At 48.1% G+C, this 23,625-nt stretch overlaps 1 protein-coding gene across 1 annotated transcript; it reads right to left on the bottom strand.

Moving 5' to 3' along the window:
* Positions 1-534: 534 nt before the first annotated feature.
* Positions 535-21,385, bottom strand: trim36 (tripartite motif containing 36; the record flags this gene model as incomplete). Its single annotated transcript, XM_083672745.1, has 10 exons — positions 535-1,910; positions 2,643-2,940; positions 5,376-5,714; positions 9,465-9,586; positions 10,310-10,563; positions 11,695-11,790; positions 13,010-13,156; positions 13,541-13,884; positions 18,762-19,002; positions 21,323-21,385. 10 exons carry the CDS (start codon positions 21,383-21,385, stop codon positions 1,559-1,561), a joined length of 2,256 nt encoding a protein of 751 aa, XP_083528871.1. The 3' UTR covers positions 535-1,558.
* Positions 21,386-23,625: the final 2,240 nt, after the last annotated feature.

Genomic DNA, 23,625 nt, shown 5'->3' with positions numbered 1-23,625 from the left:
GAATAGACAATGAGTATATTATAACCAACGCAAAAGTTGTTTACGTTAAGCTGCAAATCAACATGGAGTCCTGTTTGAGGAGGAAGGTATAGTTGTAGGTAAGGTTTCTCAGGGCCAGAAGGAGGTAGGTAGCGCAAGGCCCACAGGCCAGAAACCTGAGAAAACACACACCGATTACCCTTGCCCTCAAGAACACACACACACACACACACACACACTTTGCCCTCAAGAACACACACACCGATTACCCTTGCCCTCAAGAAAACACATCACTTCTAGTGGAGGCATTGGATTTACTTCACCCTGTACACGATGCACTGGGTGACCTAAATCGAACACACCAAGTCACTGTCTGAGCTGATTCACAAGAGCCAATCAACACCGTGTGTTCTGCCTCCGATACCCGTACTCACCATAGAGCTGTGTTCTTACCAACGGAGGCTGGTGGAGGTAGAAATCAGGACAGGCTCATTGTAATGCATGGAACAGAATAAGGAATGGTATCAAATATCATTCCTCATTCCGTTCCATGCATTAAAATGAGCCCTGTCCTCCGAGTTCTACCTCCACCAGCCTCCCCTGGTGTTAATATACTCCTGTCTGCTGTGAAGGAGTTAAGGAACTGCGTGGTAGTGGAGTAGTAAGTAACTCAGTGATAGCACTTGTGTTGAGAACCTGTTGTGTGTTTTTACAGTGATACATTCTCAGTGATCCAAAAAAAAAAGACATTCGGTGCCGTGGAAGAATCAACAACCAATCGTGACAGGTCAATAAATCCATGTGACTATTTCATGATCCGCGTTCCATCTTTCAGACTAGGGAGTGAGCGGGATGGAGACCGGGTGAGTGGCCGTCACTGTGCTCAGCGCTGAAGTCGTGTTCAGAGTGAGTGAGTGGAACTGTAGCAATGAACAGTGTAATTGTGTGCAAACGTTTTCTTTCTTAATGTGCAAATTGTTTACATACATATGTATGCATAAGTGTCAAAATAAAAGTGTGGTGTAACAAATTAGTGTTGATTGTGACAAATTAGTGTTGATTGTGATATCCTAAACACATCAGTCCATGTTAGTCAGGATCTCTCGTGATGTTGTGTCTTTGTGATGAAACTACGGCCTCTCTCACCAGTGTGATGACCAGCCTCTCTTGCGTCTCTGTTTCTCTCAGTAACAGTTATTATTAGCCACCGCAGCATCTGCTAGATGACCCATTTCTCCTAAAAGGCACAAAGGCATCGAGGTTGTCGCTTCGGCTGCTGCAAGGCCTGCCGGAGCTGACTTGGCTATAGGTGGTACTGGACTTTTACAGCTACTGTAGATAAATACACACAGGTGTTCAACAAAGATATAACCAGATGACAGTTGAGCTGACAGTGAGCGCACACACACACGACAAGTAGTAGAATAACCAACAGAAAGCAGAGAGAGAGTGAAGAGACACAACCAACAAGCTCAAAGGCAGCTGTTACAAGAGAGCGCACACTCGCACGCGATGTGATAGAGACTTTGGTGTGTGTGTGTGGACCGGGTCTGGGCCCGGCCCATCTCTCTCTCAGGGACTAATACACCAATCTCTTGGCTGTGAGGAACTCCTCCAGGTGGATCTGTCCACTGCCCATGAGGCCGAAGGCCGGGTACATGGTTCCAGAGCAGTCCACCTGCCGCTCGTAAAGGCACCGCATGGAGTCTGCGTCGTAGAAGTAGACGCGGCCCGCGTCGTAGTCCAGGCACACGCCGATGCGCTGCGGCATGGGGAGCACCCGGTTGCTGTGGTCACCGGCAGCGGCGGTGGTGATGGAGGCTTTGGGGATGAAGATTTTCCCCATGCCCACGGTCAGCAGGGTGAAGGGCTGGGACAGCTCATAGCAGGTGTCCTCGCTGCCACTGTCATGGCCACTGTCGTGGTCGTACCTGGGGGAGGAGGAGGAGGGGGGAAGGAGGGAAGTGGAGTCAGGCTTTCACTATGGCACTTTCAATAATACCTCACTCAATGCTGTGTTTGTATTCCAGTATTTGAATACTACACCTGAATTCAGAGGGGAGAGAGAGAATCAGGCTTTCACAATGCCACGTTCAATAATACTCACTGTATGTTGTTTTTGTGTTCTGGTATTGTGATACTACGCCTTAAGTCACCCGAGTGTATTTTAATCAATGTACGTAACAACAAACACACGGTAGGTAATTCGATTAAGTCATTACCGTATTACGAATATCTCAACTTCTTAAAAATGTGCTAGAAATTGGGGATTTGTTAGTGAATAAGCCCTTTACAGGTTCAAGCTTTTTACATAACAGGCTTTGGGGGTGAGTCAGACTGATCCCCAGTGAGGGAGAGAGAGAGACAGACACTGCACGTCGTTCCGCTTGCCAAGACTTATGGTAAGACACAGTAACTGTGGCAGTGAAGAGGTGGAGCCCAGGAGGCTGGTGGTGGTAGAAATCGGAGGACAGGCTCATTGTAATAAATGGAATAAAAACATACCATTCCTCATTCCATTCATTACAATGAGCCTGTCCTCCTGTCCTCTACCTCCACTGGGTAGAGCCCAGGAGTCTGGGCAACCCAGAGTAGTGGAAAGAGAGGAGAGGCCACAGGGGGAGGAGACGAGGAGAGGAGACGACGGAGGGGGCGGGGCCTACCTTGGGCTGCTGGTGTCCCGCGGGTTGTGGAACCACTCCAGCAGCTTGGAGTCCGAGGCCACGCCCACCTTGACAAAGTAAGAGTGCGGCTCGACCCGGAAGGCCCAGTAGTGGCGGCCCTGGGAGATGCCCACATCGCCGATGATGTAGTCCAGGCCCACGTAGCTGCCCGTCTGCACGCGTTCAGCCGCGAGGAGGAAGGCGGTGCCCGCCACGCTCTCTACCGAGTCACGCCGCTTACTCAGCATCAGGCGCTCCGGGCTGAAGCCGCACTTCTCGTTGAACAGGAACCCGAACGCTGTGGCAGGGGAGGGGGAAGGGGTAAAGAAAAGGAGAGAGAAAGAGAGAGGGGGGGAGAAAAGAAAGAGAGAGAAAAGATAGACAGGGAGAGAGGGAGGGAAAGAGAGCATAAAAGCAACTGTCAGAACCAGGCCTCTCCATCTCTGAGTGCGTAGACATGTCCTTCCACAAACTGACACCTAGGGGCGCTGTTGTCTGGCGTTTCTCGGACTACAGCAGGTGACAGGAGCAGGGAATCCTCAAAGAAACACCTTGGATTGAAAGTTAATGCTAATATATCCAAATGCATGCTTTACTTCTCTCTGACATGTGAATGTTCTCACTATCCTACATCTTATCTGAATCTGAAATGCTATTTTATTTTGAGAAACTGTATTTTATGTTGAATAGTTTGAAGGCCTCGGGGGCATATTTACTGTCATCCTAATGTATGCCTGTGCATTGACACGTGGCCTCTGGTCCGTTGTGTGAGCAGAGGCCATCACATCTGAACATCTATTCATAGACCTTTACAAACTAGGCCACAACAACAACGCTTCACCAGCTTGCCTTGTGTCAACACACACATCTGATTCACCCTAAACAACAGCCTCAAGTTAAATGAATACATAAAGGTTAGTAAATTCGGTCCAGTCCCTGCCTCTGTGGTGGTGGCAGCCTTCTAGAGCCTCTGTACTGGCCTGTCCAGGTCTCGGTGCTGACCCAGAATTCCACCTCATTACTAACCTGCAGCGCATCCGTCGCAACACGTCCAATCGAACCCTGGAATGTGGCCTCAGCCAATCACTGGGCCCCTGGCTGACAGAGACAGCGGGCCCAGACCCTTCATGCACACACACACACACACGCACGCAGGGACCAGACACCCCCCCCCCACACACACACACACGCAGGGTCCAAACCATTCACACACAGGGACCAGACCTCCCCCATGCACACACACACACAGGGCCCAGACCCTTCACACACACAGGGACCAGACACCCCCCCCCCCACACACACAGGGCCCAAACCCTTCACACACACACACACAGGGACCAGACACCCCCCCCCCACACACACACGCAGGGCCCAAACCCTTCACACACACACAGGGACCAGACACCCCCCCCCCCCCACACACACGCAGGGCCCAAACCCTTCACACACACACAGGGACCAGACACCCCCCCCCCCCACACACACGCAGGGCCCAAACCCTTCACACACACACAGGGACCAGACACCCCCCCCACACACACACACACGCAGGGCCCAAACCCTTCACACACAGGGACCAGACAATCCCCCCCCCCCCACACACACACACACACACACAAACACACAGCCCTGCTCCAGGCCTCCCAGCCATTTACAGCACAATAATGAAGCTAGGCAGCCGGGAAGGAGAGGACACACTCAATGAAATACTAATGTATCAGCTATTGTCCTCCTCTGTGGAGGGGTCAGCGGACAGGGAGACAGGGGCAAGGGACAGGGCCAGGGAGAGGGGGCCAGGGAGAGGGGGCCAGGAGACCTTTAGTCTCTTATTCAACACAATAATATCAGCCCAGTAGGGGAGGGGCTGAGCTGTGCTCTGCAGATGGTATCTGATGGTTAATCAGAGGAGGCTTAAACCACCAGTCTGGCGAGCTGCTACGGTAGCTGCTACAGCCACACACACACACACACACGTCAGGGTAAACAAACACTCCCATTCCGAGGCTGAGAGTTAGTTGTTTATTCACACAAAGGAGAAGTGTCGCTGTGATAAATAAATAACGGTCGTGTCCTGTTCTACAGCGGAGTGGGGAACAGCTGAGCATCTGTTGGTTGCTAATCTGTTCTCGTAGCCTGGTCTTTAATTTGCAGGCAGGCTCTGAGGAGGGGATAGAACAGCTTAGCTTCGGCCTAGGGGGCATATTAAAAAGAGGTGCTGTTTCAACAATACCATCGCAATACGGGAAATAATCGGAGCACTTTGCCGGTAATGATGATAATTAGGATGGAGATAAAGTCCTCAGAGCAGCTTTCAGAGCTGAGACATTGTTATACGTAGAGTAGGCTAAGGAAATGGCCGTGGTTGGAGAAGTATGATTGATAAGTTGATGTGTGCATACTGTAGGTGGTTGTTCAGACACAGAACTAAACCTCCTGGGTTTGGCAACACTTGGAAGAGAGATCTGTTGTTTCAACATGCCCTCCTGTTTAAATAAATAAATAAATACTTAATAAATCTCTCTCTCACACACCTACGGGGTGCGCAAGGTGTGTGGAAGGTGATCTCGGAGGTATAGAGATTTCAGTACCTAGTACCCCCTAGAGTGTGGAAGGTGACCCCTCTGCCTCCCCCCCCCCAGGTACAGGTGGTGTATGGAAGGTGACCTCAGGACTGTAGAGAGTTACAAGAGCTGCTGTCCCCCCAGACCCCCCCCCCCTCTCCCAGGTACCTACCAGGTGCAGGAGGTGTATGGAAGGTGACTTCAGGACTGTAGGGGCTGTAGAGAGAGTTCCGGCAGCTGCGGACCCTGAAGGTGTACAAGCCGTCGAGCTCCAGGTCACACACCACCGTGCTGTGGCCGTACACCCTGTCTGTCACACGCCAGCGGGCCCCACCGCCCTCCTCCTCCTCCTCCTCCTCAGGCTCCGCCCCCTGGCCCGGGCCACGCCCCCGGCGGCGGTACTCCAGCACCTGGTGGTCCGTGGGGAGGGCGTCCTCCGACAGGCGCCAGCACAACAGACCCTCGTTGTAGACGCGGCTGCGGGACAGGTCGATGATGGGGGGGTCTGGGACTGGGGGGGGGGGGGGAAGCGGGGAGGGTGAGGAAGCGGGGAGGGTGAGGAAGACAAAGACAGAAAAACAGAGAGTGAGAGCACAAAGAGATTTTGTTTTAATTGACCTTTCAATGAATCTACACAGTCAACAGATCAATTGATTTGTTGCCAATCAATATTTGAGGGAGCATAATAACCATGCTAAACGTAATTGAGATAGATAATGATAAAGATAATGAACTAGTCGGGGTGATGAGGTTGCAGTGTGAGGAGTGCACCTTGAAACTGTCTAGTCATCATGGTTACCAACAAATATAATGCTGCATTCAAGTGCTCTTTGGAAATAGAACATTCAGAAATTGCCACAACTCATGTTAACTTGACATCACAGAATTAGCCAATTGGGAGCGCTATGCTAAATCCTGCGTTAAACCTTGGTGGGAAACTGGGAGTTTCCAAGTAGCACTTGAACGCAGGGGGGGGCAGGACGACACTCTGGCTGGATGGGTATGGAACTGTGGAGGTCTGTCCAGGATGAGAACTTCTACTGGCTGTCACTCAGGACATCAGCAGGATGCACCGTGAAACCTTTTAAGAGGTTCACACAGAGACTGCCAGGAAAAGCACTTTGCAATTGCATCTCTCTCACTCTCCTTCTTTCCCTCCCTCCCCCTCTCCCATCTCTCTTACACTGCCCTTTCTCACTCCTCATCCATCCATCTTCTCCACCCCTCCTCCTCCTCCTCCTCCATGCAGACAGAGATTCCCGCCACCACCATCAGTCTAATCCTGATCCAGGGTCCCGTAGGACCGGCTCATGGCTGAGGGCTCAGGGCAGAGGTCAGGACGGTGAAGGGGGGAGCTCTCCCTAGCCCCTCCCCCCTCCTACCTCCCTCCATGGTCAGGGTGGTCGGGAGGGCAGAGGTCAGGGTGGTGGGGAGGGGGCAGCCTGCCAACACAGCAGTGGGCACACAGCCCAGGAGCTCAGTCCTCCATCACCATGCCACTCTGAGTAAAACCTATTGATCAGGCTTGAGTCAGCCCGGTCCAGAGGGGGGAGAGAGGGGAGAGGCATGATCAGGCCACCGCCGACCGGGTCCAGAGAGAGAGGGAGGGAGGGAGAGCTATGCATGATCAGGCCAGCGCGGGAGGGAGGGACGGAAGGAGAGAGAGGGACGCATGATCAGGCTAGCACCAGCCAGGCCCGGACTCAGAGAGGGAGGGAGCATTCATGACTACAGAGTGGTGTTGTAATGATATCTTGACGAGCAGGTTTTAATTAGTAATTGACATATGGAGGATGCTAAAAATAGTTTTTAGGTTTGGATTGTTAATGATGATTGTTGATTGTTTGGGGGGGGGGGGGGGGGTGTCTGATGAAAAAAGCAGAGAATGCAGAGAACTGTCTCCTCCCATGTAACTAATGCCCACCGGGGGGGGGGGGGTTCTTGGTTGTTATACAAGACCCCCCCCCCCCGGTGGGCATTAGTTACATGGGAGGAGACAGTTCTGCTTTCTCTGCTTTTTTCCCCCCCCATCACTGACATCAATTCAATTACTGCAGTGTATAAATCCTGAGAGTTTCCTCCCTCCCTCTCTCTCTCTCTCTCTCTCTCTCCCTCTTTGAGTCTGCCTGCACTACCATCTTGCCTCTGTCCATAGAAGACAGGCTGAGGCCTGGGTGTGTTCAGTGAAGCGTTCACAACCACAACGCTGCAGATAGATATGGAACGTATAGTGGTTATATAGCTGCCGTGAGTCCCTAATATCCATGCATCACAATGAGCCCATCCTCCGATTTCTACCTCCACCAGCCTCCTCTGAAAGACTCGCATCATACAAATCTGTGTGTTACATATCTGCTGCATCACCGTTTTCTATATAACCTACCTCGATAACAGGTGAGGCTGGTGGAGGTAGAAATCGGAGGACGGGCTCATTGTAATGCATGGAATGGAATGAGGAATGGTGTTTGATACCATTCCTCATTCCATGCATTGCAATGACCCTGTCCTCCAATTTCTACCTCCACCAGCCTCCTCTGCTGGATAAACAGATAACATCCATCCATACAACACATATCCATCTGAGCGTTCAGTTAGGTTGTCTCTGGTGTGGATGAGTGTTCAGACCAGTTATCTAATCTGGTCCTTTTTAATGAGGACAAATCCATTCTGCTCTGCTCTGATTGGCTCAATGGAGGCACTCCCAAATCGCCCATCTATCACAGGCCTGACCACTGACCCTTGACCCCAGGCCTCCAGGACAAGCCTGTGCCAACCGACCGTCACTAATGGACTAGCCTGTGCCAAACAAGCAACCGTCACTAACGGACACAGATGATTCTCTCTCACTGCAGGACTGGGTCTGGGTCTGATGGGACCAGTTATACCCTCTTTACAAAGTTCAGTTTATTGTTATCAAACTGCAGAAAGAGGGCAAGAGGTTTCTCTGAAATACTTATAGATATTTTCATTAAAGGTTCCAGCTCCAATTGTCAATCACTGTTTCAACTGATGAATATTACAAACACACACTACTGTAGTGTGCTGGCCTAGTGACGCATCCACCAAGGTGGCAGTGACGGGCCTGGGAAGGACCATGTGAAAGCACAGAGTCAGCACAGTAGTTAGTCTCAGCTCGGTTCGCCTCAGTAGTGTGTAAAGTAAAGTAGTGTGTTTTTGTCAGAGCCAGCCCAGTAGGGTTAGGGTCGGCCCTGTAGAGTTCAAAGCCCCTAATAGTCCAACAGAGATGATCTCTCAAGCCCATTAAATAATCAGATTAATATCTAATAGTGGACAGGGCAAGATGGTACCTTATGGTTTTACCTGGTAGAGCCTGGTAGAGTCACAGGTCAATCTAAAGCTATAAATAGCCTCATGTTTACTTCCTGAATCCTGGTTATGGTTATACTTGATATGTGCATGGTAAATAAGTTCCTTTTGGCGGAGGACAACTCTAGCCAGCAGCCCTGAGAGTGGTTCCTTTATATCTGACCAGGGACGACAGAGAGAGTCTCGATGGAAATCAGTGGATCAGGAAAGGCTCCACAATGGTCTCTGTGCTAAAACCCCAGTGTGTGTGCATGTGTGTGTGAGAACTGGTTGTATGTATGTGAGTGAGAGCAAGCGAGAGAACTGGATGTGTGTGTGTGCGAGAGAGTGCGAGAGTGTGTGTGTGTGAGAGAGAGAGAGTGTGTGTGTTTGAACTGGATGCGCATGTGTGTGAGTGTGAGAGAGAGAGAGTGTGTGTGTGTGTGTTTGTCGTAACCGGCTTATTCAATTAAAGAGCTTGTGGTGGTGGTGAGACTGCCGTAGGACCAGCTGAGCTCAGCGGGGAGGGAAAGTGGACGTCAGGGGGAGGCTGAGGGGTGAGGGGGGGAGACAGTGGGGGAGGGGGTGAGGCTGAGTGGGGGAGACAGGTGCGTAAGCACACCAATTACTGCACCCCATGCTTCACTGGTAATTAAAGTGGGAGTTTGTTAAAAAAAAATCTAAATTCGTCTGAGGATTTCACACCTTAAAAAGTGGCTAATGAGATGTTCCCAAGCGCCACGCCACCTGTCGTCTAGATTAGGCTGTATGTCTTCATCCACAGTGAACGGGAGAGATAAGCACCATCTTACTTCCTGGTTCTGTTTGGAACCAGGACGTGATCTTACCCATTCATCCCTTCCATAGTGGTGTGGTCTACACACTGTGTTAGCTCATACAGGTGGACTGGTCTACACACTGCGTGAACTCATACACTGTAGGTGGGGCCTCTTACCTCCACCGAAGCACATCTCCTTCAGCATGGTCTCCTCTCTGGACGTGTCCAGGACAAACTCATCAAAGGACGGGTCAGCCGCTGGGTGGAAGGTCCTCAGGGACTCTGTCGCTTTCTGGACCCTGGAGGGAGAACATGTTAAAAAGTATTCACTTTGTACAGACAGACACTCTAGGAGGCAGTTTCATAAACAGGAAGTCATTGTCTGTGTGAGGAACAACAAGCAGTGACATTGTGTGTGTGTGGAAAGCGAAAGAGTGTTACGTGAAAGTAAAAGCATTCCATGAATGTCCGTAGCTAAAACCTCTAATTGATCTCTATTAGAAGCTTTGGGGGGGTGGGGGGGTGGAATGTCAACTGGACTTTGCTGTACAAATCTGTCCCAGAGTGTCCTTACAGCTAAGCACATAGCTAGCCACGCCACAACGCTAACCCTAGCGCTGACTAGCACTCTGACACACTCACCTCCTCAACTTCAACACTAAAACACCCCACCCCAAATCCTCATTAACATATCCAGAGGACCCAGGACGTTACAGGACCATTGTAGTTGGTGATGGTAGACATCATTTATCAAATAGCCATGAGTAACTATTCCCGTCTTAATCCTAATCCATGTTTAAAAGCATGTTTTCCAACCCAAGTGCTTGGAGGCCAGTTATGGTATCTTTACTGCATGGAGGTAGAAATCCAAGGACGGGCTCATTGTAATGCAAAGATTGGAATGAAGAAAGGTAAGCCCATCCTCCAATTTCTACCTCCTCCAGCCTCCCCTGCAGTAAAGTTACCATAACTAGCCTTCAAGCAGTGTGTGTGCGCCAGTGTCAGGAGGACAGAAACCTGACCTGATGTGCAGCTGTTTGGCCGTCTGGACAAAGCAGGACTGGTCCGTCTCCTTCAGGACCTCCTGGGCGTATCCCACAAGACCGCTGTTCTCCAGCATGCCCTGGTACTCCTCCACCTGGCCCCGGAGCTGGTCCAGGCGCCGGTTGCGCGACTGCTCAATGGAGTGCAGCATGTCCGACTTCCTCTGCTGCAGTGTCTCAAAGAGGCACTCAAAGTGCTCGTTGGCTCGCCGCTCCGCCAGCTGGCCGTTCTCCTGTCGTGCGGGAGCGGGACAGGAGATGTGATTTTAAATGTTAAAAGTGTGTAGTTTATCCATCCTTGTCCTGAAGTATGCACTTGTCCACCATTGATTCAAATGGGAATGGATTGGTCTTAGTGCCAATCCTATGCTTCTTAAATTCATGTAGGAAAGTGAAACTTCAGGAGACGGGTGGAGCAATGGGACGCAGCTAATGTATGATACTGTACATCAAAACCTGCAGACAGATACATTTGTTGTTACATGTGTTCTAGGGGAGGCTGGTGGTGGTAGAAATCGGAGGACGGGCTCTTTGTAATGCATGGGAACAGAGTAAGGAATGGTATCCAACACCATTCCTCATTCCCTTCATTACAATGAGCCCATCCTCCGATTTCTACCTCCGCCAGCCTCCTCTCGTGTTCTGCGGTAGTGAAGGGGCCAGGAGAACAGACAGGAATAAATGCTGAGGTGTGTGCTGATTAGCTAGCCTACGTATCTAGCATGACGTCTAATTGACGTGTATAACAGTACACCAAGCATACAAACACACTCATACAGATACATTTGTTGCAACAAACAACAGCACTATCAACGCCTACGCAAGACAGAGGCAGACAGATAAGCCATGACTATAGGGACAAGGTCACTGACTGCCCATCCAAGCACATACTGCAGCAGGGGAACTATGCAAATGAGCCTGTGCTTCCTTGTTTGTGCCTCCGTTTGCATGCGCTTGGTTAAGTGACCTTTGTTTTCAGCAGACAGAAAAGTTCCATTGTTTTGTTTTTTTAACATAACTGACTGAACCGGCTACTATATAAACAGACCTACACCAGAGGAGGCTGGTGGAGGTAGAAATCGGAGGACGGGCTTATTGTAAATCATGGGATGGAACGATCCATTCATTACAATGAGCCCGTCCTCCGATTTCTACCTCCACAGATCACCAGGACTGTATCCACAAACAGTAAGAGTGCTGATCCAGGATCAGTCCAGCCTTTTAGATCAGAATGAATCGGATCCTATGGACATGTGAGGGACCTGATCCCAGATTAGCACTCCTACTCAGACACTATGAATACGGGCCCTGGACTTTGTATTGAGTCAGCCAATAACACAACATGTCGTGACCCATTACTTTACCTCTGTCTCATTGATCAACACGTCCAGCTCAGAAATCTGAGTCCTGACTTGGTCCTCTTTGCTGATTAGGAAATGGATACTCTTCGACAGCTTCTCCTGTTCAGATCCATAACAACAAAGAAGCAAAGCAACATGTGAGCGCAAGGTGGGGAGGAACGACTATAGAACAACACTGGAAACCCAACCTCGCCCGGGTCGGAAGTTTCCGGATCCTTAGAATCAGAACCACAGAGATAGAACCCTATATCACTGTTCTATGGTTCTATATCTATGATCAGAACACCCAATAGGCCCTCCATACATAAAGCACAGACATACGACCAGAGATGTCTAATAGAGACAACATCATAAGGGACAAATTATGTCATTAAAAATGGATGACTCCCGCTGCCCGCGTCTGTTACAGCTAACAGACATAAGAGTCCTCGACCTCTCTGCTCTGATTGGATCATTGACCTCCCGTCTAGAGAGAGATGGAGTTGGCGTTGTTGATAACCGTCCATCAGTCCTCCTGGATTACAGCTCCTCACAGAGAGAAACTGATCCCCTGGCAACGTGCCACCTCGGCCCGGGGAACGGGCCACCGATCAATATTTCATTCGTTGGAGAGAGGCAGAGTCACTGGTCAATGGGTGAACAGAATGACTCAACACAATCTCTCCTCTCACTGGGTGGGACAGACCCAGTTCAAATGTATATCATTGTAACAAATACTTCAAAGTATTTGAGATGCATTTGAGTTTGTTTGGACTTTTTGCACTTTTGGGGACTATACCTTATTATTAAATGAGTTCCATTGTACCAGGAAAACTGGTATGAAAAGTATTTCAAAGTATTTCACAAATGTATTTGAGCCAGGTGTTGAGTGGGTTTATTATTTGTATAGTTTGAGGCAGAGTGGTACTCTATATTAGAAGACTGGTGCCAATGAAATTACTGAAGACTTCAAGTAGTTAAAAAAAAAATCTTTCCCCAATATAGATTTTTTTATTGGACTAAAATATGCAATAGTAAGTGGCCATGGTTTACAAGACTTCAGGACAGGGAACAATGGCAGAAATTATAATCTATGGTAGCAATTTTTCTCAGACTGGCTACCCAAATGGTTGCCTGATAACTTGGTCCACAGGTTTGTGTGAAGGAACTATTTGAGTTAGCCACTATTTGAGTTAGCCAATAGAAATTGGACCCCTTCACTGACACCACTCTTCTAATATACCACTCGGGTTTGAGGGCGTCATATGGTAGTAAAGAGAGCGTCATAGGGGAGTAAAGAGGGTGGTTTGAGGGGATCATACAGGTATGGTAGTCATACCTTGAGGATCTTGTAGGCGCTGCTCATGGAGGTGACCTTGTGGTTGGCATGGGAACCACCCAGCTTGCACAGGTGACAGACAGGACGTCGGCAGACCTCACAGTACATGTTCACCTTCTCCATCTCATGCTCTGGACACATCAGCACCTGCAGGGACGCCACAGGATTTAACCAAAACAGCTTATAGGACTTTGACACTTTGAATACGTTCCACCATCTTTAAATTGATTATCTCCCATCTGCACAACAAGCGACTTTCACTGGATACGTGTTACAGGAGAAAAAGATGTGTAGCCTACTATCAGTTCCAACTCTAGTATCACAGATAAACCAAACAACCAATGATAGCGCTCCCATAAGGAGCGTATGAAAATGACACCAATAGCAGCATTATTACCTTAGGCCTATCAACCAATCAATGAACAGTCCCTCATCAAACATGTGAGCATTCTACCATCACAAAGAAAACAACAAAAAAAACCTAGAGATAAACACAATAACCCCCCCCTACAAAGTGATAATGGTCTCTACCTTGGGCCTGAAGTTGGTGGTGGGCCCCACATACTCGTGCTGGGCTTTGGGGGTGCCCCAGGGGTGGTGCAGCTTAAAGCACTCATTGCAGTAGCTGGCCTTGCAGTCCATGCAGCTCTTGGTCGCCTCCTGTGGGGGCGGCTTGCACATGTTACACATGATGGCAATGGCGGCGCGCGCAGCCTGGCGGTAGCGCTCCACGATGCTCTCCAAGGTGAAGTTGCGGAACAGCATGCTGATGCCGCGCTCGCCTAGGTCGATGTCATGCTGGCATCCGGGGCACGGGAATGTGGTGACACGTGGAGTGACGGAGCCCCGCCTCCAGCCGGGCGAAGAGATGGAGCCTGGAGGCGACAGGAACAGCTGTTAGGGGGGGCTTGTGACATCACAATGAGGGTGGGCCGGGGGTTGGTCAAACTCACGCACACACGGGTGTGGTCGACCACACCCCCACCCACATACGGGTGTGGTCGACCACACCCCCACAGGTCAAATGTGTCAAATATTTTCCAAATAGTTGAGCTATGCTTGATTTAGTCTGCCTGGTACAATGGGACCAACTGACTAGTCCCAGAAGTGCTCCCTCACAGCTAAATCAAGCACGTCTCTAACTTGTATGCTTTCAAGAATGTGACATGTATTTGACCCATGTCTCTCTCTCTCAGACACACGTGTGGAAGGAGCCAGAGTCCAACCAAAACAGGACATACATCCTTCTAAAGGCAGCTCACGTTACAGGGTCCGTCACACAGGAGAGAACAGCACTAGTCTTTACAGTGACCTGGACAGAGTGACACGTTCAAATCAAATCTAAATGACTTAAAATTAATGACAGATCAGAAAGACGGTGTAAAAAAATAAATAATAATGCAATATAAAGTGCACTGTAAAATAAAAATAAGTCAACTCAACCAAAAAGGTAAGAGAGAGTTATAGATTTCCAAATAAATTATTACCTGCAGATGGATATTTTTTTTTTTTTTAATAAAACCATTTGTCCAGTTCAATGCATCAACACAATAACCATAGTCGCCTCATAAAGCAGTACCGCCTTACGAGTCTATGGGCGTTGTACATGAGCCAACAAGAGGAAGAAGGCATTCATTACACACACACACACACACGGTGCATGACGGACGCAAGCAGCAGGACCTTGACACGGAACACAACAAGTATACAAAAGAAAAACTGCACATAAACAAACAAAAAACTAAAACAACAATAAATCATTTGCATAGCGCTACCTCACAGCAAGCGATGGTTGCACAGCAAAGCAAGCATGTGTGAAACATGCCGTGAGTGTGTGGAATGTGTCTGACTGTACGATGACGCGGGAGACGGGTGAGGATGAGGATGAAGATGGGGTCGTGAGCGAGCAGGCTTTTGGGGGGGGGGGGGGGGGCAGGGTTCTGATGAAGAAGCAGGTCTGAGGGGTCTCGGTATGAACATTCATGGATTGGGGGGGCGGATGTCCGGGCCTGGGGGAGGATGTCGGGGGGGGGGTTTAAAGAAGGACAGTGTACTTAGGCTCAGTGGGAAAGTGCTGGTCTGGGTCAGGGAGGGGGGCTGGGAGCAGCAATAGCAGGGGGAGTGAGGCTCACAGCCTGCCTGCCGCAGCGGGACTCAGAGAGGTGGGGAGAGAGAGAGAGGTGTGCAGAGAAAGAGAGCTCAGCTCAGGGCAGAAACTGACGAGTCATCGCAAGGTCATTCCGGCAGGGGAAAGAGGGGGGGTCCTCTCCTCTCCTACAGATGCACATGGTTTACAACACTGTCAAAAGGCGACACATCTCTGTCGCTGGGAGCAACTCTGCATTACAAAGGGAATCTAAAATTGGCAGAGGGAGGAGGAGGGTGAGGAGGGAGGGGGGATGCATTCAGATTGTGGAAATTGGGTCAATTTGGAATAAATCTTCCCTACACACATTCTGAACTCCCCCATCTAATTAGGTGAAAAATACTGTTTGAGACAAGAGGAATGGCTTTGAGGCTGAAAACCAAGTGCTGTTTCTAGGACGTGTCGTCTGTGGTGGGGACATAACTGGACAGGATCCTGCATTGACTAGAAGTCTAAGTTGTGTGTAATTATGGGGACTTGTTTCGTTGGCCCTTTCTCAATTGTTACAAAACTTGACTCCTCGCGTCCTTTCCTCGCTTCCTCTCCTCCGCTCCTCCTCTGTCCTTCCACTTCCTTCGGAAGAAGCATTGGAGGAGAATCCCTCAGTGGGAGGGACCTAAATCCTCTCCACCAACAAGTTTAGAGTAGGAAGCGAGTGGAGGACAGGAGAGAGGAATCAAGTTTCTAACAATTGAGAAAAGGGCTGGTGTAATTGTTAGAAGAAGTGGTGGTGAGGAATCTCTCTCTCGAGCATTAGGAAGCTTCTCATCACGGCACAGCTTTTTAAAAACATCTACTGAGCGCTGAGCAAAACTGCCACAGAGAAAACCTCTCCCCACTAATCTTGCTGACGAAGCAGTGGCTGTAATAAGTCTATTGTTTTGTTTGGCATTTGTTGTCTGGGCGTCTCACATCAACTAGCACAAACAAGCTGAGATTAGAAAGTTGGCTGGTTGGGCCGAGAGCTGTCTCAACAAACCCCACGGTTTTGGGAGTGTTTTAAAAACTAATCATGTTCAATTACAGCTGAACCGTGACGCCAGCCAGCCAGTTACACGCCCCCCCCCCCCCCTCCCCTCCCCTCCAAAGGCAGGAGGAGTCAGAGAGAGAGACATAGATTGAGGGTTCAGCACCCCTGCTGTGGGATGATAAGAGGGAGAATCTTGGCATGTCCAAACACACTGTTCTACTGTCTTTAACTCAATAGATCCCCTACAGTTACGCTCCCCTCCTTTCTCTCCTAGCCTCCACAATGTAGTGAATGCCCGGGACGCTGGGCCTCAGAGAGTACAGGGAGGGAGGGAAGCAGGGGACAATGCCAAGGAACTGCATTAGCCAGGGCATTAAGGCATTCCTGTTTCTAACTGGACTCCTAGGCAACATCTAGACTCATTTCTCTCTGTCTTCCCTCTCCTCTCCCTTCTTCTCTGTCTCTTTCTCTCTCTCATCCCCCCCTCTTTACCTCTCTGACTCACATGCCCTCCAGTACTTCATCCCTCTCTCTCGTTCTCTAACCTACTTCGTAAGACATTCACGTGTTGAAGAGGCCGAGCACTGAGGCCAGAGAGCACCCAGCCTGAATAAAAACACCAACTACTACAGGCAGACACATACATTAAACCCTTCGCTCAGTAGACTTTTAAAAAAAAGCCAAAATGCCACATGATCTACCCTATTAGCTAGGTCCTAGTGGTGTGGGTGAGGGGCTATCTATAGTCAGTTGGGGTGGAGGGGGCCTATCTATAGTCAGTTGTGTGGTAAGGTTACGTACGGTACAGTACAGCTGGAGCTCACAGGGGGTGGGGGTTCTAGAAACACTGTACTCACTACTACAGTTACTCAAAACATGGAACCCGCGTCTACCTCTCCTCCCAAAGGACCTTCTGAGTGTGGCTGCAAGCAATGAACAGAGAAGTGGAGTGAGACCAACATTAAACACAGATATGTGAACAGAAGTGAAGTGGAGCAAAAACCTGATCCACTTTCCAATGACGGCGGACTGGACAAGGGCCGACACACAGTACTGAAAATAAACAGGAAATCAAAGGTGCTGAATGTGAATGAGTGTGTAGGAATGTGCACTCTGGAACTTTGATTGCTCTGATGTGTGTACGTGTTCACTGTTGAAGCAGCAAGCATTTCCTTGTCCAGTTTACAACCTGTATCCTGTGGATATATAAAGTTTATTTCACTTGTACTGTGTGCACAGTCACTGTTTTGCTGCGTGTGCATTCAGGCTCCTCATCGATAGGTACACGCTAAACCAAACAAGCGGCCATTTTAAGATCCTCTCGCATGGTAAAGAACGCCCTATTGATGAAGTTCCAGTAACACCCCTCAGCTTTGTTGGCTTTTCAGGCCCTGGACTGATAAATATAGACCCAAGTCCTCCGTCCTCACAGGCTCATTTTAGTTCTCCTAATCCTCCTTCCATTCCACGCAGGCAGGTTCCGTCACCATGGCCACCACTGGTTGAACAGCCAATCAGCAGGGGTTTAGTCTCCCATGTAATACTGTCAGAGATTTGAGCATTCTAAAGAAAGGTTTTGCCGCTCAAAACGTCCTTACCGACATAACATACTTATTCTGAAAATAAAAACGTTGCGTTAATCCTCCATAAAAGTGCCAACTCACGTAACCCATAGCGAATTACAGCTACAGAAGATCATGATTCTTAGAACAACTAAAGGATGCATTATATTATTATCACCACCCCAGCCCTGTAACAAACTCTGTCCCTCAAGCAGCAGAATGTTTCCAGTGTGAGAGTGTGGATGCTGACCTGGCTGTGAAGAATGAGCACATTGAAGTTGTCTGAATGTCAACTGGTGTTGTGAGCAGCTGCAGCTGGTGTGGTCAGAGCGGAGAGGCATCAGGGGAGCCGGCTCAGAGCCAACTGAATGGCCGCCTTGTCACCCTCCAATGTTGCCTTCAGCTCCGATTTAGAGGTTGGACATTGAAGCCTCAGCTTTCCTTAGCAATGGCATATGTTTTGCGAAGCAAATAAAAATAATATTGTGACAACCCCCGCCCCCCCACCTCTCTTCCTCCCTTTTCCAAACACTCCAGTTATTTTCAAAGTGTTTTAAATGCTTATCACGGGGATGATAGGCGTGCTTTGTTCAGCCGTGTGTACATAGCTCAAACCTGCTTCCTCCAGGTGGTGTAAATGATAGGTATTCAATCTGTCTTTCTTTAGAAATTACTTGTTATTAACTGAATCAAAATATCCACAATACATTCATGATTGAAAGGTTCTTTGAAGTTCATGCCTGAAAGGCGTTGAACGAGACAAGAGAAGTTAAGACTTGAAAGAGCTTGTCAGGTTTCCTTACAACCTGAAGACTGTGTCTCTCAAGTAGGCCCTGGCAAGATAGAGGTGGTCTCTGGCATAGCTAAAATACTGCATGAGCCGCTAAGGGTTTTAAACAGGGAGGAGGTGGGGGCTGTCTACTCCAATATGAAGCCAAGATAACGGCCTTTTAAAGCGATATGAAACAATGGGGACAGAATGTGTTAAACTTTTTTATGCTAATTCCATCCATGTCACAACAACACGGGACACTGAATGGCCGAACCCAAACGCACCTGATCTTACAAACGCACCTGATCTCGCAAGTCTGTCCAGCCTCTCCATGCTGGGCGAGGGGACCCTGGAGCGGGGGCTCCCGGGGTTGGAGCACTCGGAGCCCGCGTCGGTGCTGAACGAGTCGTCATGGTTGAGCAGGAGAACTTCGCGAACACACTTGTGACAGACGCTGTGTTGACAGGGGAGGATCAGGGGGTTCGTGAACAGCTCCTTGCATATCGGACAGATGAGCTCTCGCTCGATGTTCTTGATAGGGACCTGGAGCAAATAGACAAAAACAAAATGGATACAGTAGGAAATCAAATTGTATTTGTAAAGTACATCCCATACAGTCGTAATTGATATCATGAAATGCTTTGACTAACATCTCTTCTCGTGTCATGACATTAAATCAATATTTACAGAGGCCAATTAAAGGTTAACAGGTGGTTTTGACTGGAATAACCTCTAAATGGTTATATAAATAGCGTTTTACGGTTGGTTTCTGGTGCAACGGTTTGGATGTTGCGAATGAGAGAGGCAATCAAACTTCAGACTGGCCACGTCACTAATGGATACATTGATTGGTTTCAGGCGGTGAAACACGACACTGGTCAGATTCCTACGCAGTAAACTGCCTGTGTCTCTGCTAAAATTGTTTAGAGCCACATAAGCACTTTTTTCTTGTAATGCACTGACTGCACTTGCTGAGAAAGGGAAGTTCTAGCAGTCCTGCTTCTGTGGCGAGAGGAGAATGGAAAGAAACGCCACGCTACGCAATTCCTCTGAAATACTGACGAGCTTCAAAGTCTTGTCACAAAATTGTGAAGACAAAGTTTAACAAGAGACAGAAACATAGCCTCATTTAAATCCCAAATAATTCCGAGCAACAATGCCGCAAAACAACAAATCCGACACCCCCTCCGTGAGAACGCCTGTAGCCTAATTTTGTTATCAAAACAAAAGCTTCCTCTTATGTTCATTCATTCAGTCTATACTTACCAATATTGAGTTACGTCGCGACACTACAGATGTATTCATGATGAATATACTATCTTAGCAGCGTTTAGAACTCGTTTTTTTAAAAACCTTACTTCTCCAACGTGTGTTGAAGATGCCGACTGCAATCACAAGCGCTGTGAGTGTCGACAATGAATTAAATAGCGTGACGCCGTGGATGAGACCGCGCCGTGAATCAGCAGCAAAAGTAGAGTCGCTACTGGGGAGGGGGGGGGGGCAGGGAGGGGGAGGGGGGTGGAGACACTGAGAATCTCCATAGAAACAATGCTGCAGCCCAGAGTATTCAAAAGAGGGGTGGGGCAGTGGGCTCGGGTTTCAATGGAGCGAAACTTGAGGTGTGCAACAATGTTCCAAAATCGGATGTGATCGAGATACATACTTGTATAAGCCAAAATTGCAACTATGTAGTCTTTCTATAGCCTTCTATAGGTCCTTATCAATACTGGACTACAATAGAGATCTCTGTCTGTGCTATTTATAGTTATGTCTGTAATATGATGTAATAGCCTACCTAATAGCATGTATTACATCTGTATTAACAATCTAATAGTGGGTTAGCAGGTGGCAAGAACAGCCTATACCACTAGACTAAACACAAGAATAGTTTATATACAAGCTATTTTGCTCTAAACTCACTTTTTAGCAATAGCAATAATAAGCTATATTACATGAGATTAAATGACAGTTAAAAAAAACGACACACTTGAATCATTTGGCATTGTGTATGTGTGTGTGTGTGTGTGTGTGTGTGTGTGTGTGTGTGTGTGTGTGTGTGTGTGTGTGTGTGTGTGTGTGTGTGTGTGTGTGTGTGTGTGTTGTCTGCGAGGACCAGACGTTCAGGGGAGTAAAGGTGCAGTGCAGGGAGGTGAAGAATAGGCGATGTCACTGCCAACTCATCACATGGTCTCGAAGCCTCGTATTAATAGCATGACTTGTGATAAGTTGTAATATTATAACATAACCTATAACAACATATAGGCTACTCACGACATTGATGGTTAAAGGCATTACAAAGGATGCATTTGCCCGTACATGCACACACCCAAAGCCTCCATTGCCTAAAAACGAAAACGAACGCAAACGAAATATCTCGGGGGGGGGGAAAAATAGACAATAGACAGAAGTCATGCTTTAATTTCCCTCTAAAATCCGACCCCTCAAGAACAGCTCACATCATCGCTTTCATGCGTCAATTAGATAGATAGATAGATAGATAGATAGATAGATAGATAGATAGATAGATAGATAGATAGACAGACAGACAGACAGACAGACAGACAGACATACAATAATAATAATAATAATAATAATATAATTAATTTCCACAGCTCATATAGAGTATTTGCATGAAAACGACCAACAAACACATCACCCAGACTTAATAGTATTGCTGCACTACTGCTACCTTTGTTTCTTAAACGGTCATATCCTATTTATACGTCTACGGAATCAAAACCGTTGCTTTGAACATCCCTCTTCTCCATCTGTCAAGGAGGCGGCAATACACCTTGGTCTAACCCATGATGCCCGCCAACGGAGTGTCTGACAGTCCCATAAATCACACCGTGGACTTACTCACCTCTCCTCGTGTTATCCGCTCCACGATACTCGCAAACTCGTTTAAATCCTCCGAATCCGACATATTTACAGCCTATGCCAGTGACACAATGTAATAGAAAATAAAGCAAACAGCCAATCAATAGAATAAAAAATAGCCTATAGCAATGTCTGTAGAAAAGAACATTAAATGGCTTCCGAGGGAGAGAATGTCTCATTCAGAGAAATAGGGGTTGTGGTGATCTTCCTCATCCCCATCGTCTGTATGTCGAGTTGCCCATATGTACATTTCATGTCCGTTCCGCTTCCAGGGATGTTTGATTTAGCCAGGAATCATCTTGGAGATCAAACCCCGCCCTCACTGTACATCGTTACCGACCCGCTCGACTTCGGCACTATCCGCGATGTCTCCAACTGTGTACTCTCCTTTGTACTCTCTCCATGATATAATTTCATCCCAACAATGAACCGACTGTCGATATATTTTTAAATTCCGGGAAATAACATTGAATTGAATGATAAAAAAGGGGGGGGGGGTCGTTCAGTCAGTCGTTCGTTTACGCATGGGTAAGGGTGCATTCATGTACATGCATATTGTGCATCATATGTTTGGTTCTCATTCCCGAACTACATAGCATTTTACCTCATAATATTCATGTTATTCGTTTAATTTCAGTGATCAAGTAAAGTCAAGTAAAAAACCGCCCAACAAAGACCCCATCGCATAACAAATCTGCTCTTTCAGAAAACGCATATATGCTATTGTGGATTATAATGTCACAGAGCAACGGTCTTCTCTGTGTAAGAGAGAATCATTCCCTGATTAACTTGGAGCTACGGGACGGGATGAAGTCTGGTGGGGTGACGTAGCGGGTTAAGGGAGCGGAGGGGATTAAATTCGTGCGTAATTGCTGGCGATGCCACTTGTTCCGCGCGCGGCCACGGACGGCGTCACCAGATGGCCGCTTCACGCGGATGTCATGCCATGTCACACATGGGAGGAGAAACACAAGCAGTGGTCAATGACGACCCATGTCTTACAGACAGTGATGTTCTTGGCCTGCCGTAGCCTGGACTCAGCCAACTGTGTGTGGTCTATACTGGACTTCATCAGGGCGTGTATAGGCCACGTAGAGCAGGGAGCGGACTTCTGGTTTGAGGCTTCATCAATAGGAATTATTGACTCGTTTATCTTCAGGACTAAGACGTCAATGTGGAGTTGTCTATAGTGTATGTAGGGTGGCTCGTGTATTTATAGTGTTTATATAACCTAGCTTTAAGCCAAAGACCACCTTGGGCTACGTGACTCACATACGTCATGTATGAGATCAGATGCGTGTGTGTATTGTAGTAGAAACATTTATTTTCTCTTGGGTTCTTGCTAGGCTCTGAGTTACTACAGCTGACAGCTGGGGCCATGGTTTGTTCTCAAACATCCAATCATGAACGAGGCTAAATGATCTTCCAGCATGTGCTAGATTGTGTTCCCTCATCCAGCCCTCTGAATCTGTTGAAGGCGTCCGAGGAGGACAAATTGAAGACAACACAGGATCTTTGTAAATGTTCTGGAATAAATTGTGGTGTCATGCTGTATGTGATCATGAGTAGCCTGCAGTAGCCTCTGTTTCTAACCTCAGTCGCTCAAGAGGGGCTAATTTATGAATTTAACCTTTATTTATCTAGGTCAGTCTCCCTGAGAGAACATTACTTCATCAACAGAGGCCTGGTCCAACACAGCAGTATTATAGGCATAAACCAGTGGAGGTAGAAATCGGAGGACGGGTTCAATGTAATGCATGGAATGGAATGAGGAATGGCATCAAACATGTGTTTGATATGTATGTTTGATACCATTCTTCATTCTGTTCCATGCATCACAATAAGCCTGTCCTCCGATTTCTACCTCCATTGAATTTAACCTTTATTTATCCAGGTCAAGTCTCACTGAGAACATCTATTTTATCAACAGAGTCCAAGACAGCAGCATTATAGGCATACACCAGTGGAGGCTGGTGGAGGTAGAAATCAGAGGACAGGCTCATTGTGATGCATGGAATGGAATGATATCAAACACATCCCTCATTCCATTCCATGCATCACAATGAGCCCTGTCCTCCGACTTCTGTCTTCACTGGTTTATGCCTATAATGCTGCTGCCCGTCCTCCGACTTCTACCTCCACCTTGCAGGAACAAGGCCCAACCTCGTGCAGGGAGGAGGCTGCTGCTGTGGTGTAAACTGGGTTTCACCTCTACCATCTACTCTCATGGCTCAGCTCTAACAGCTGCTGATTAAATCAGGTGAGATGGAGAGTACTGTCACTGAG

Source organism: Argentina silus, assembly GCF_951799395.1.
Source record: "Argentina silus genome assembly, chromosome: 7".
NCBI classification, from domain to species: domain Eukaryota; kingdom Metazoa; phylum Chordata; class Actinopteri; order Argentiniformes; family Argentinidae; genus Argentina; species Argentina silus.
This window is presented reverse-complemented; position numbering and strand designations above follow the sequence as displayed.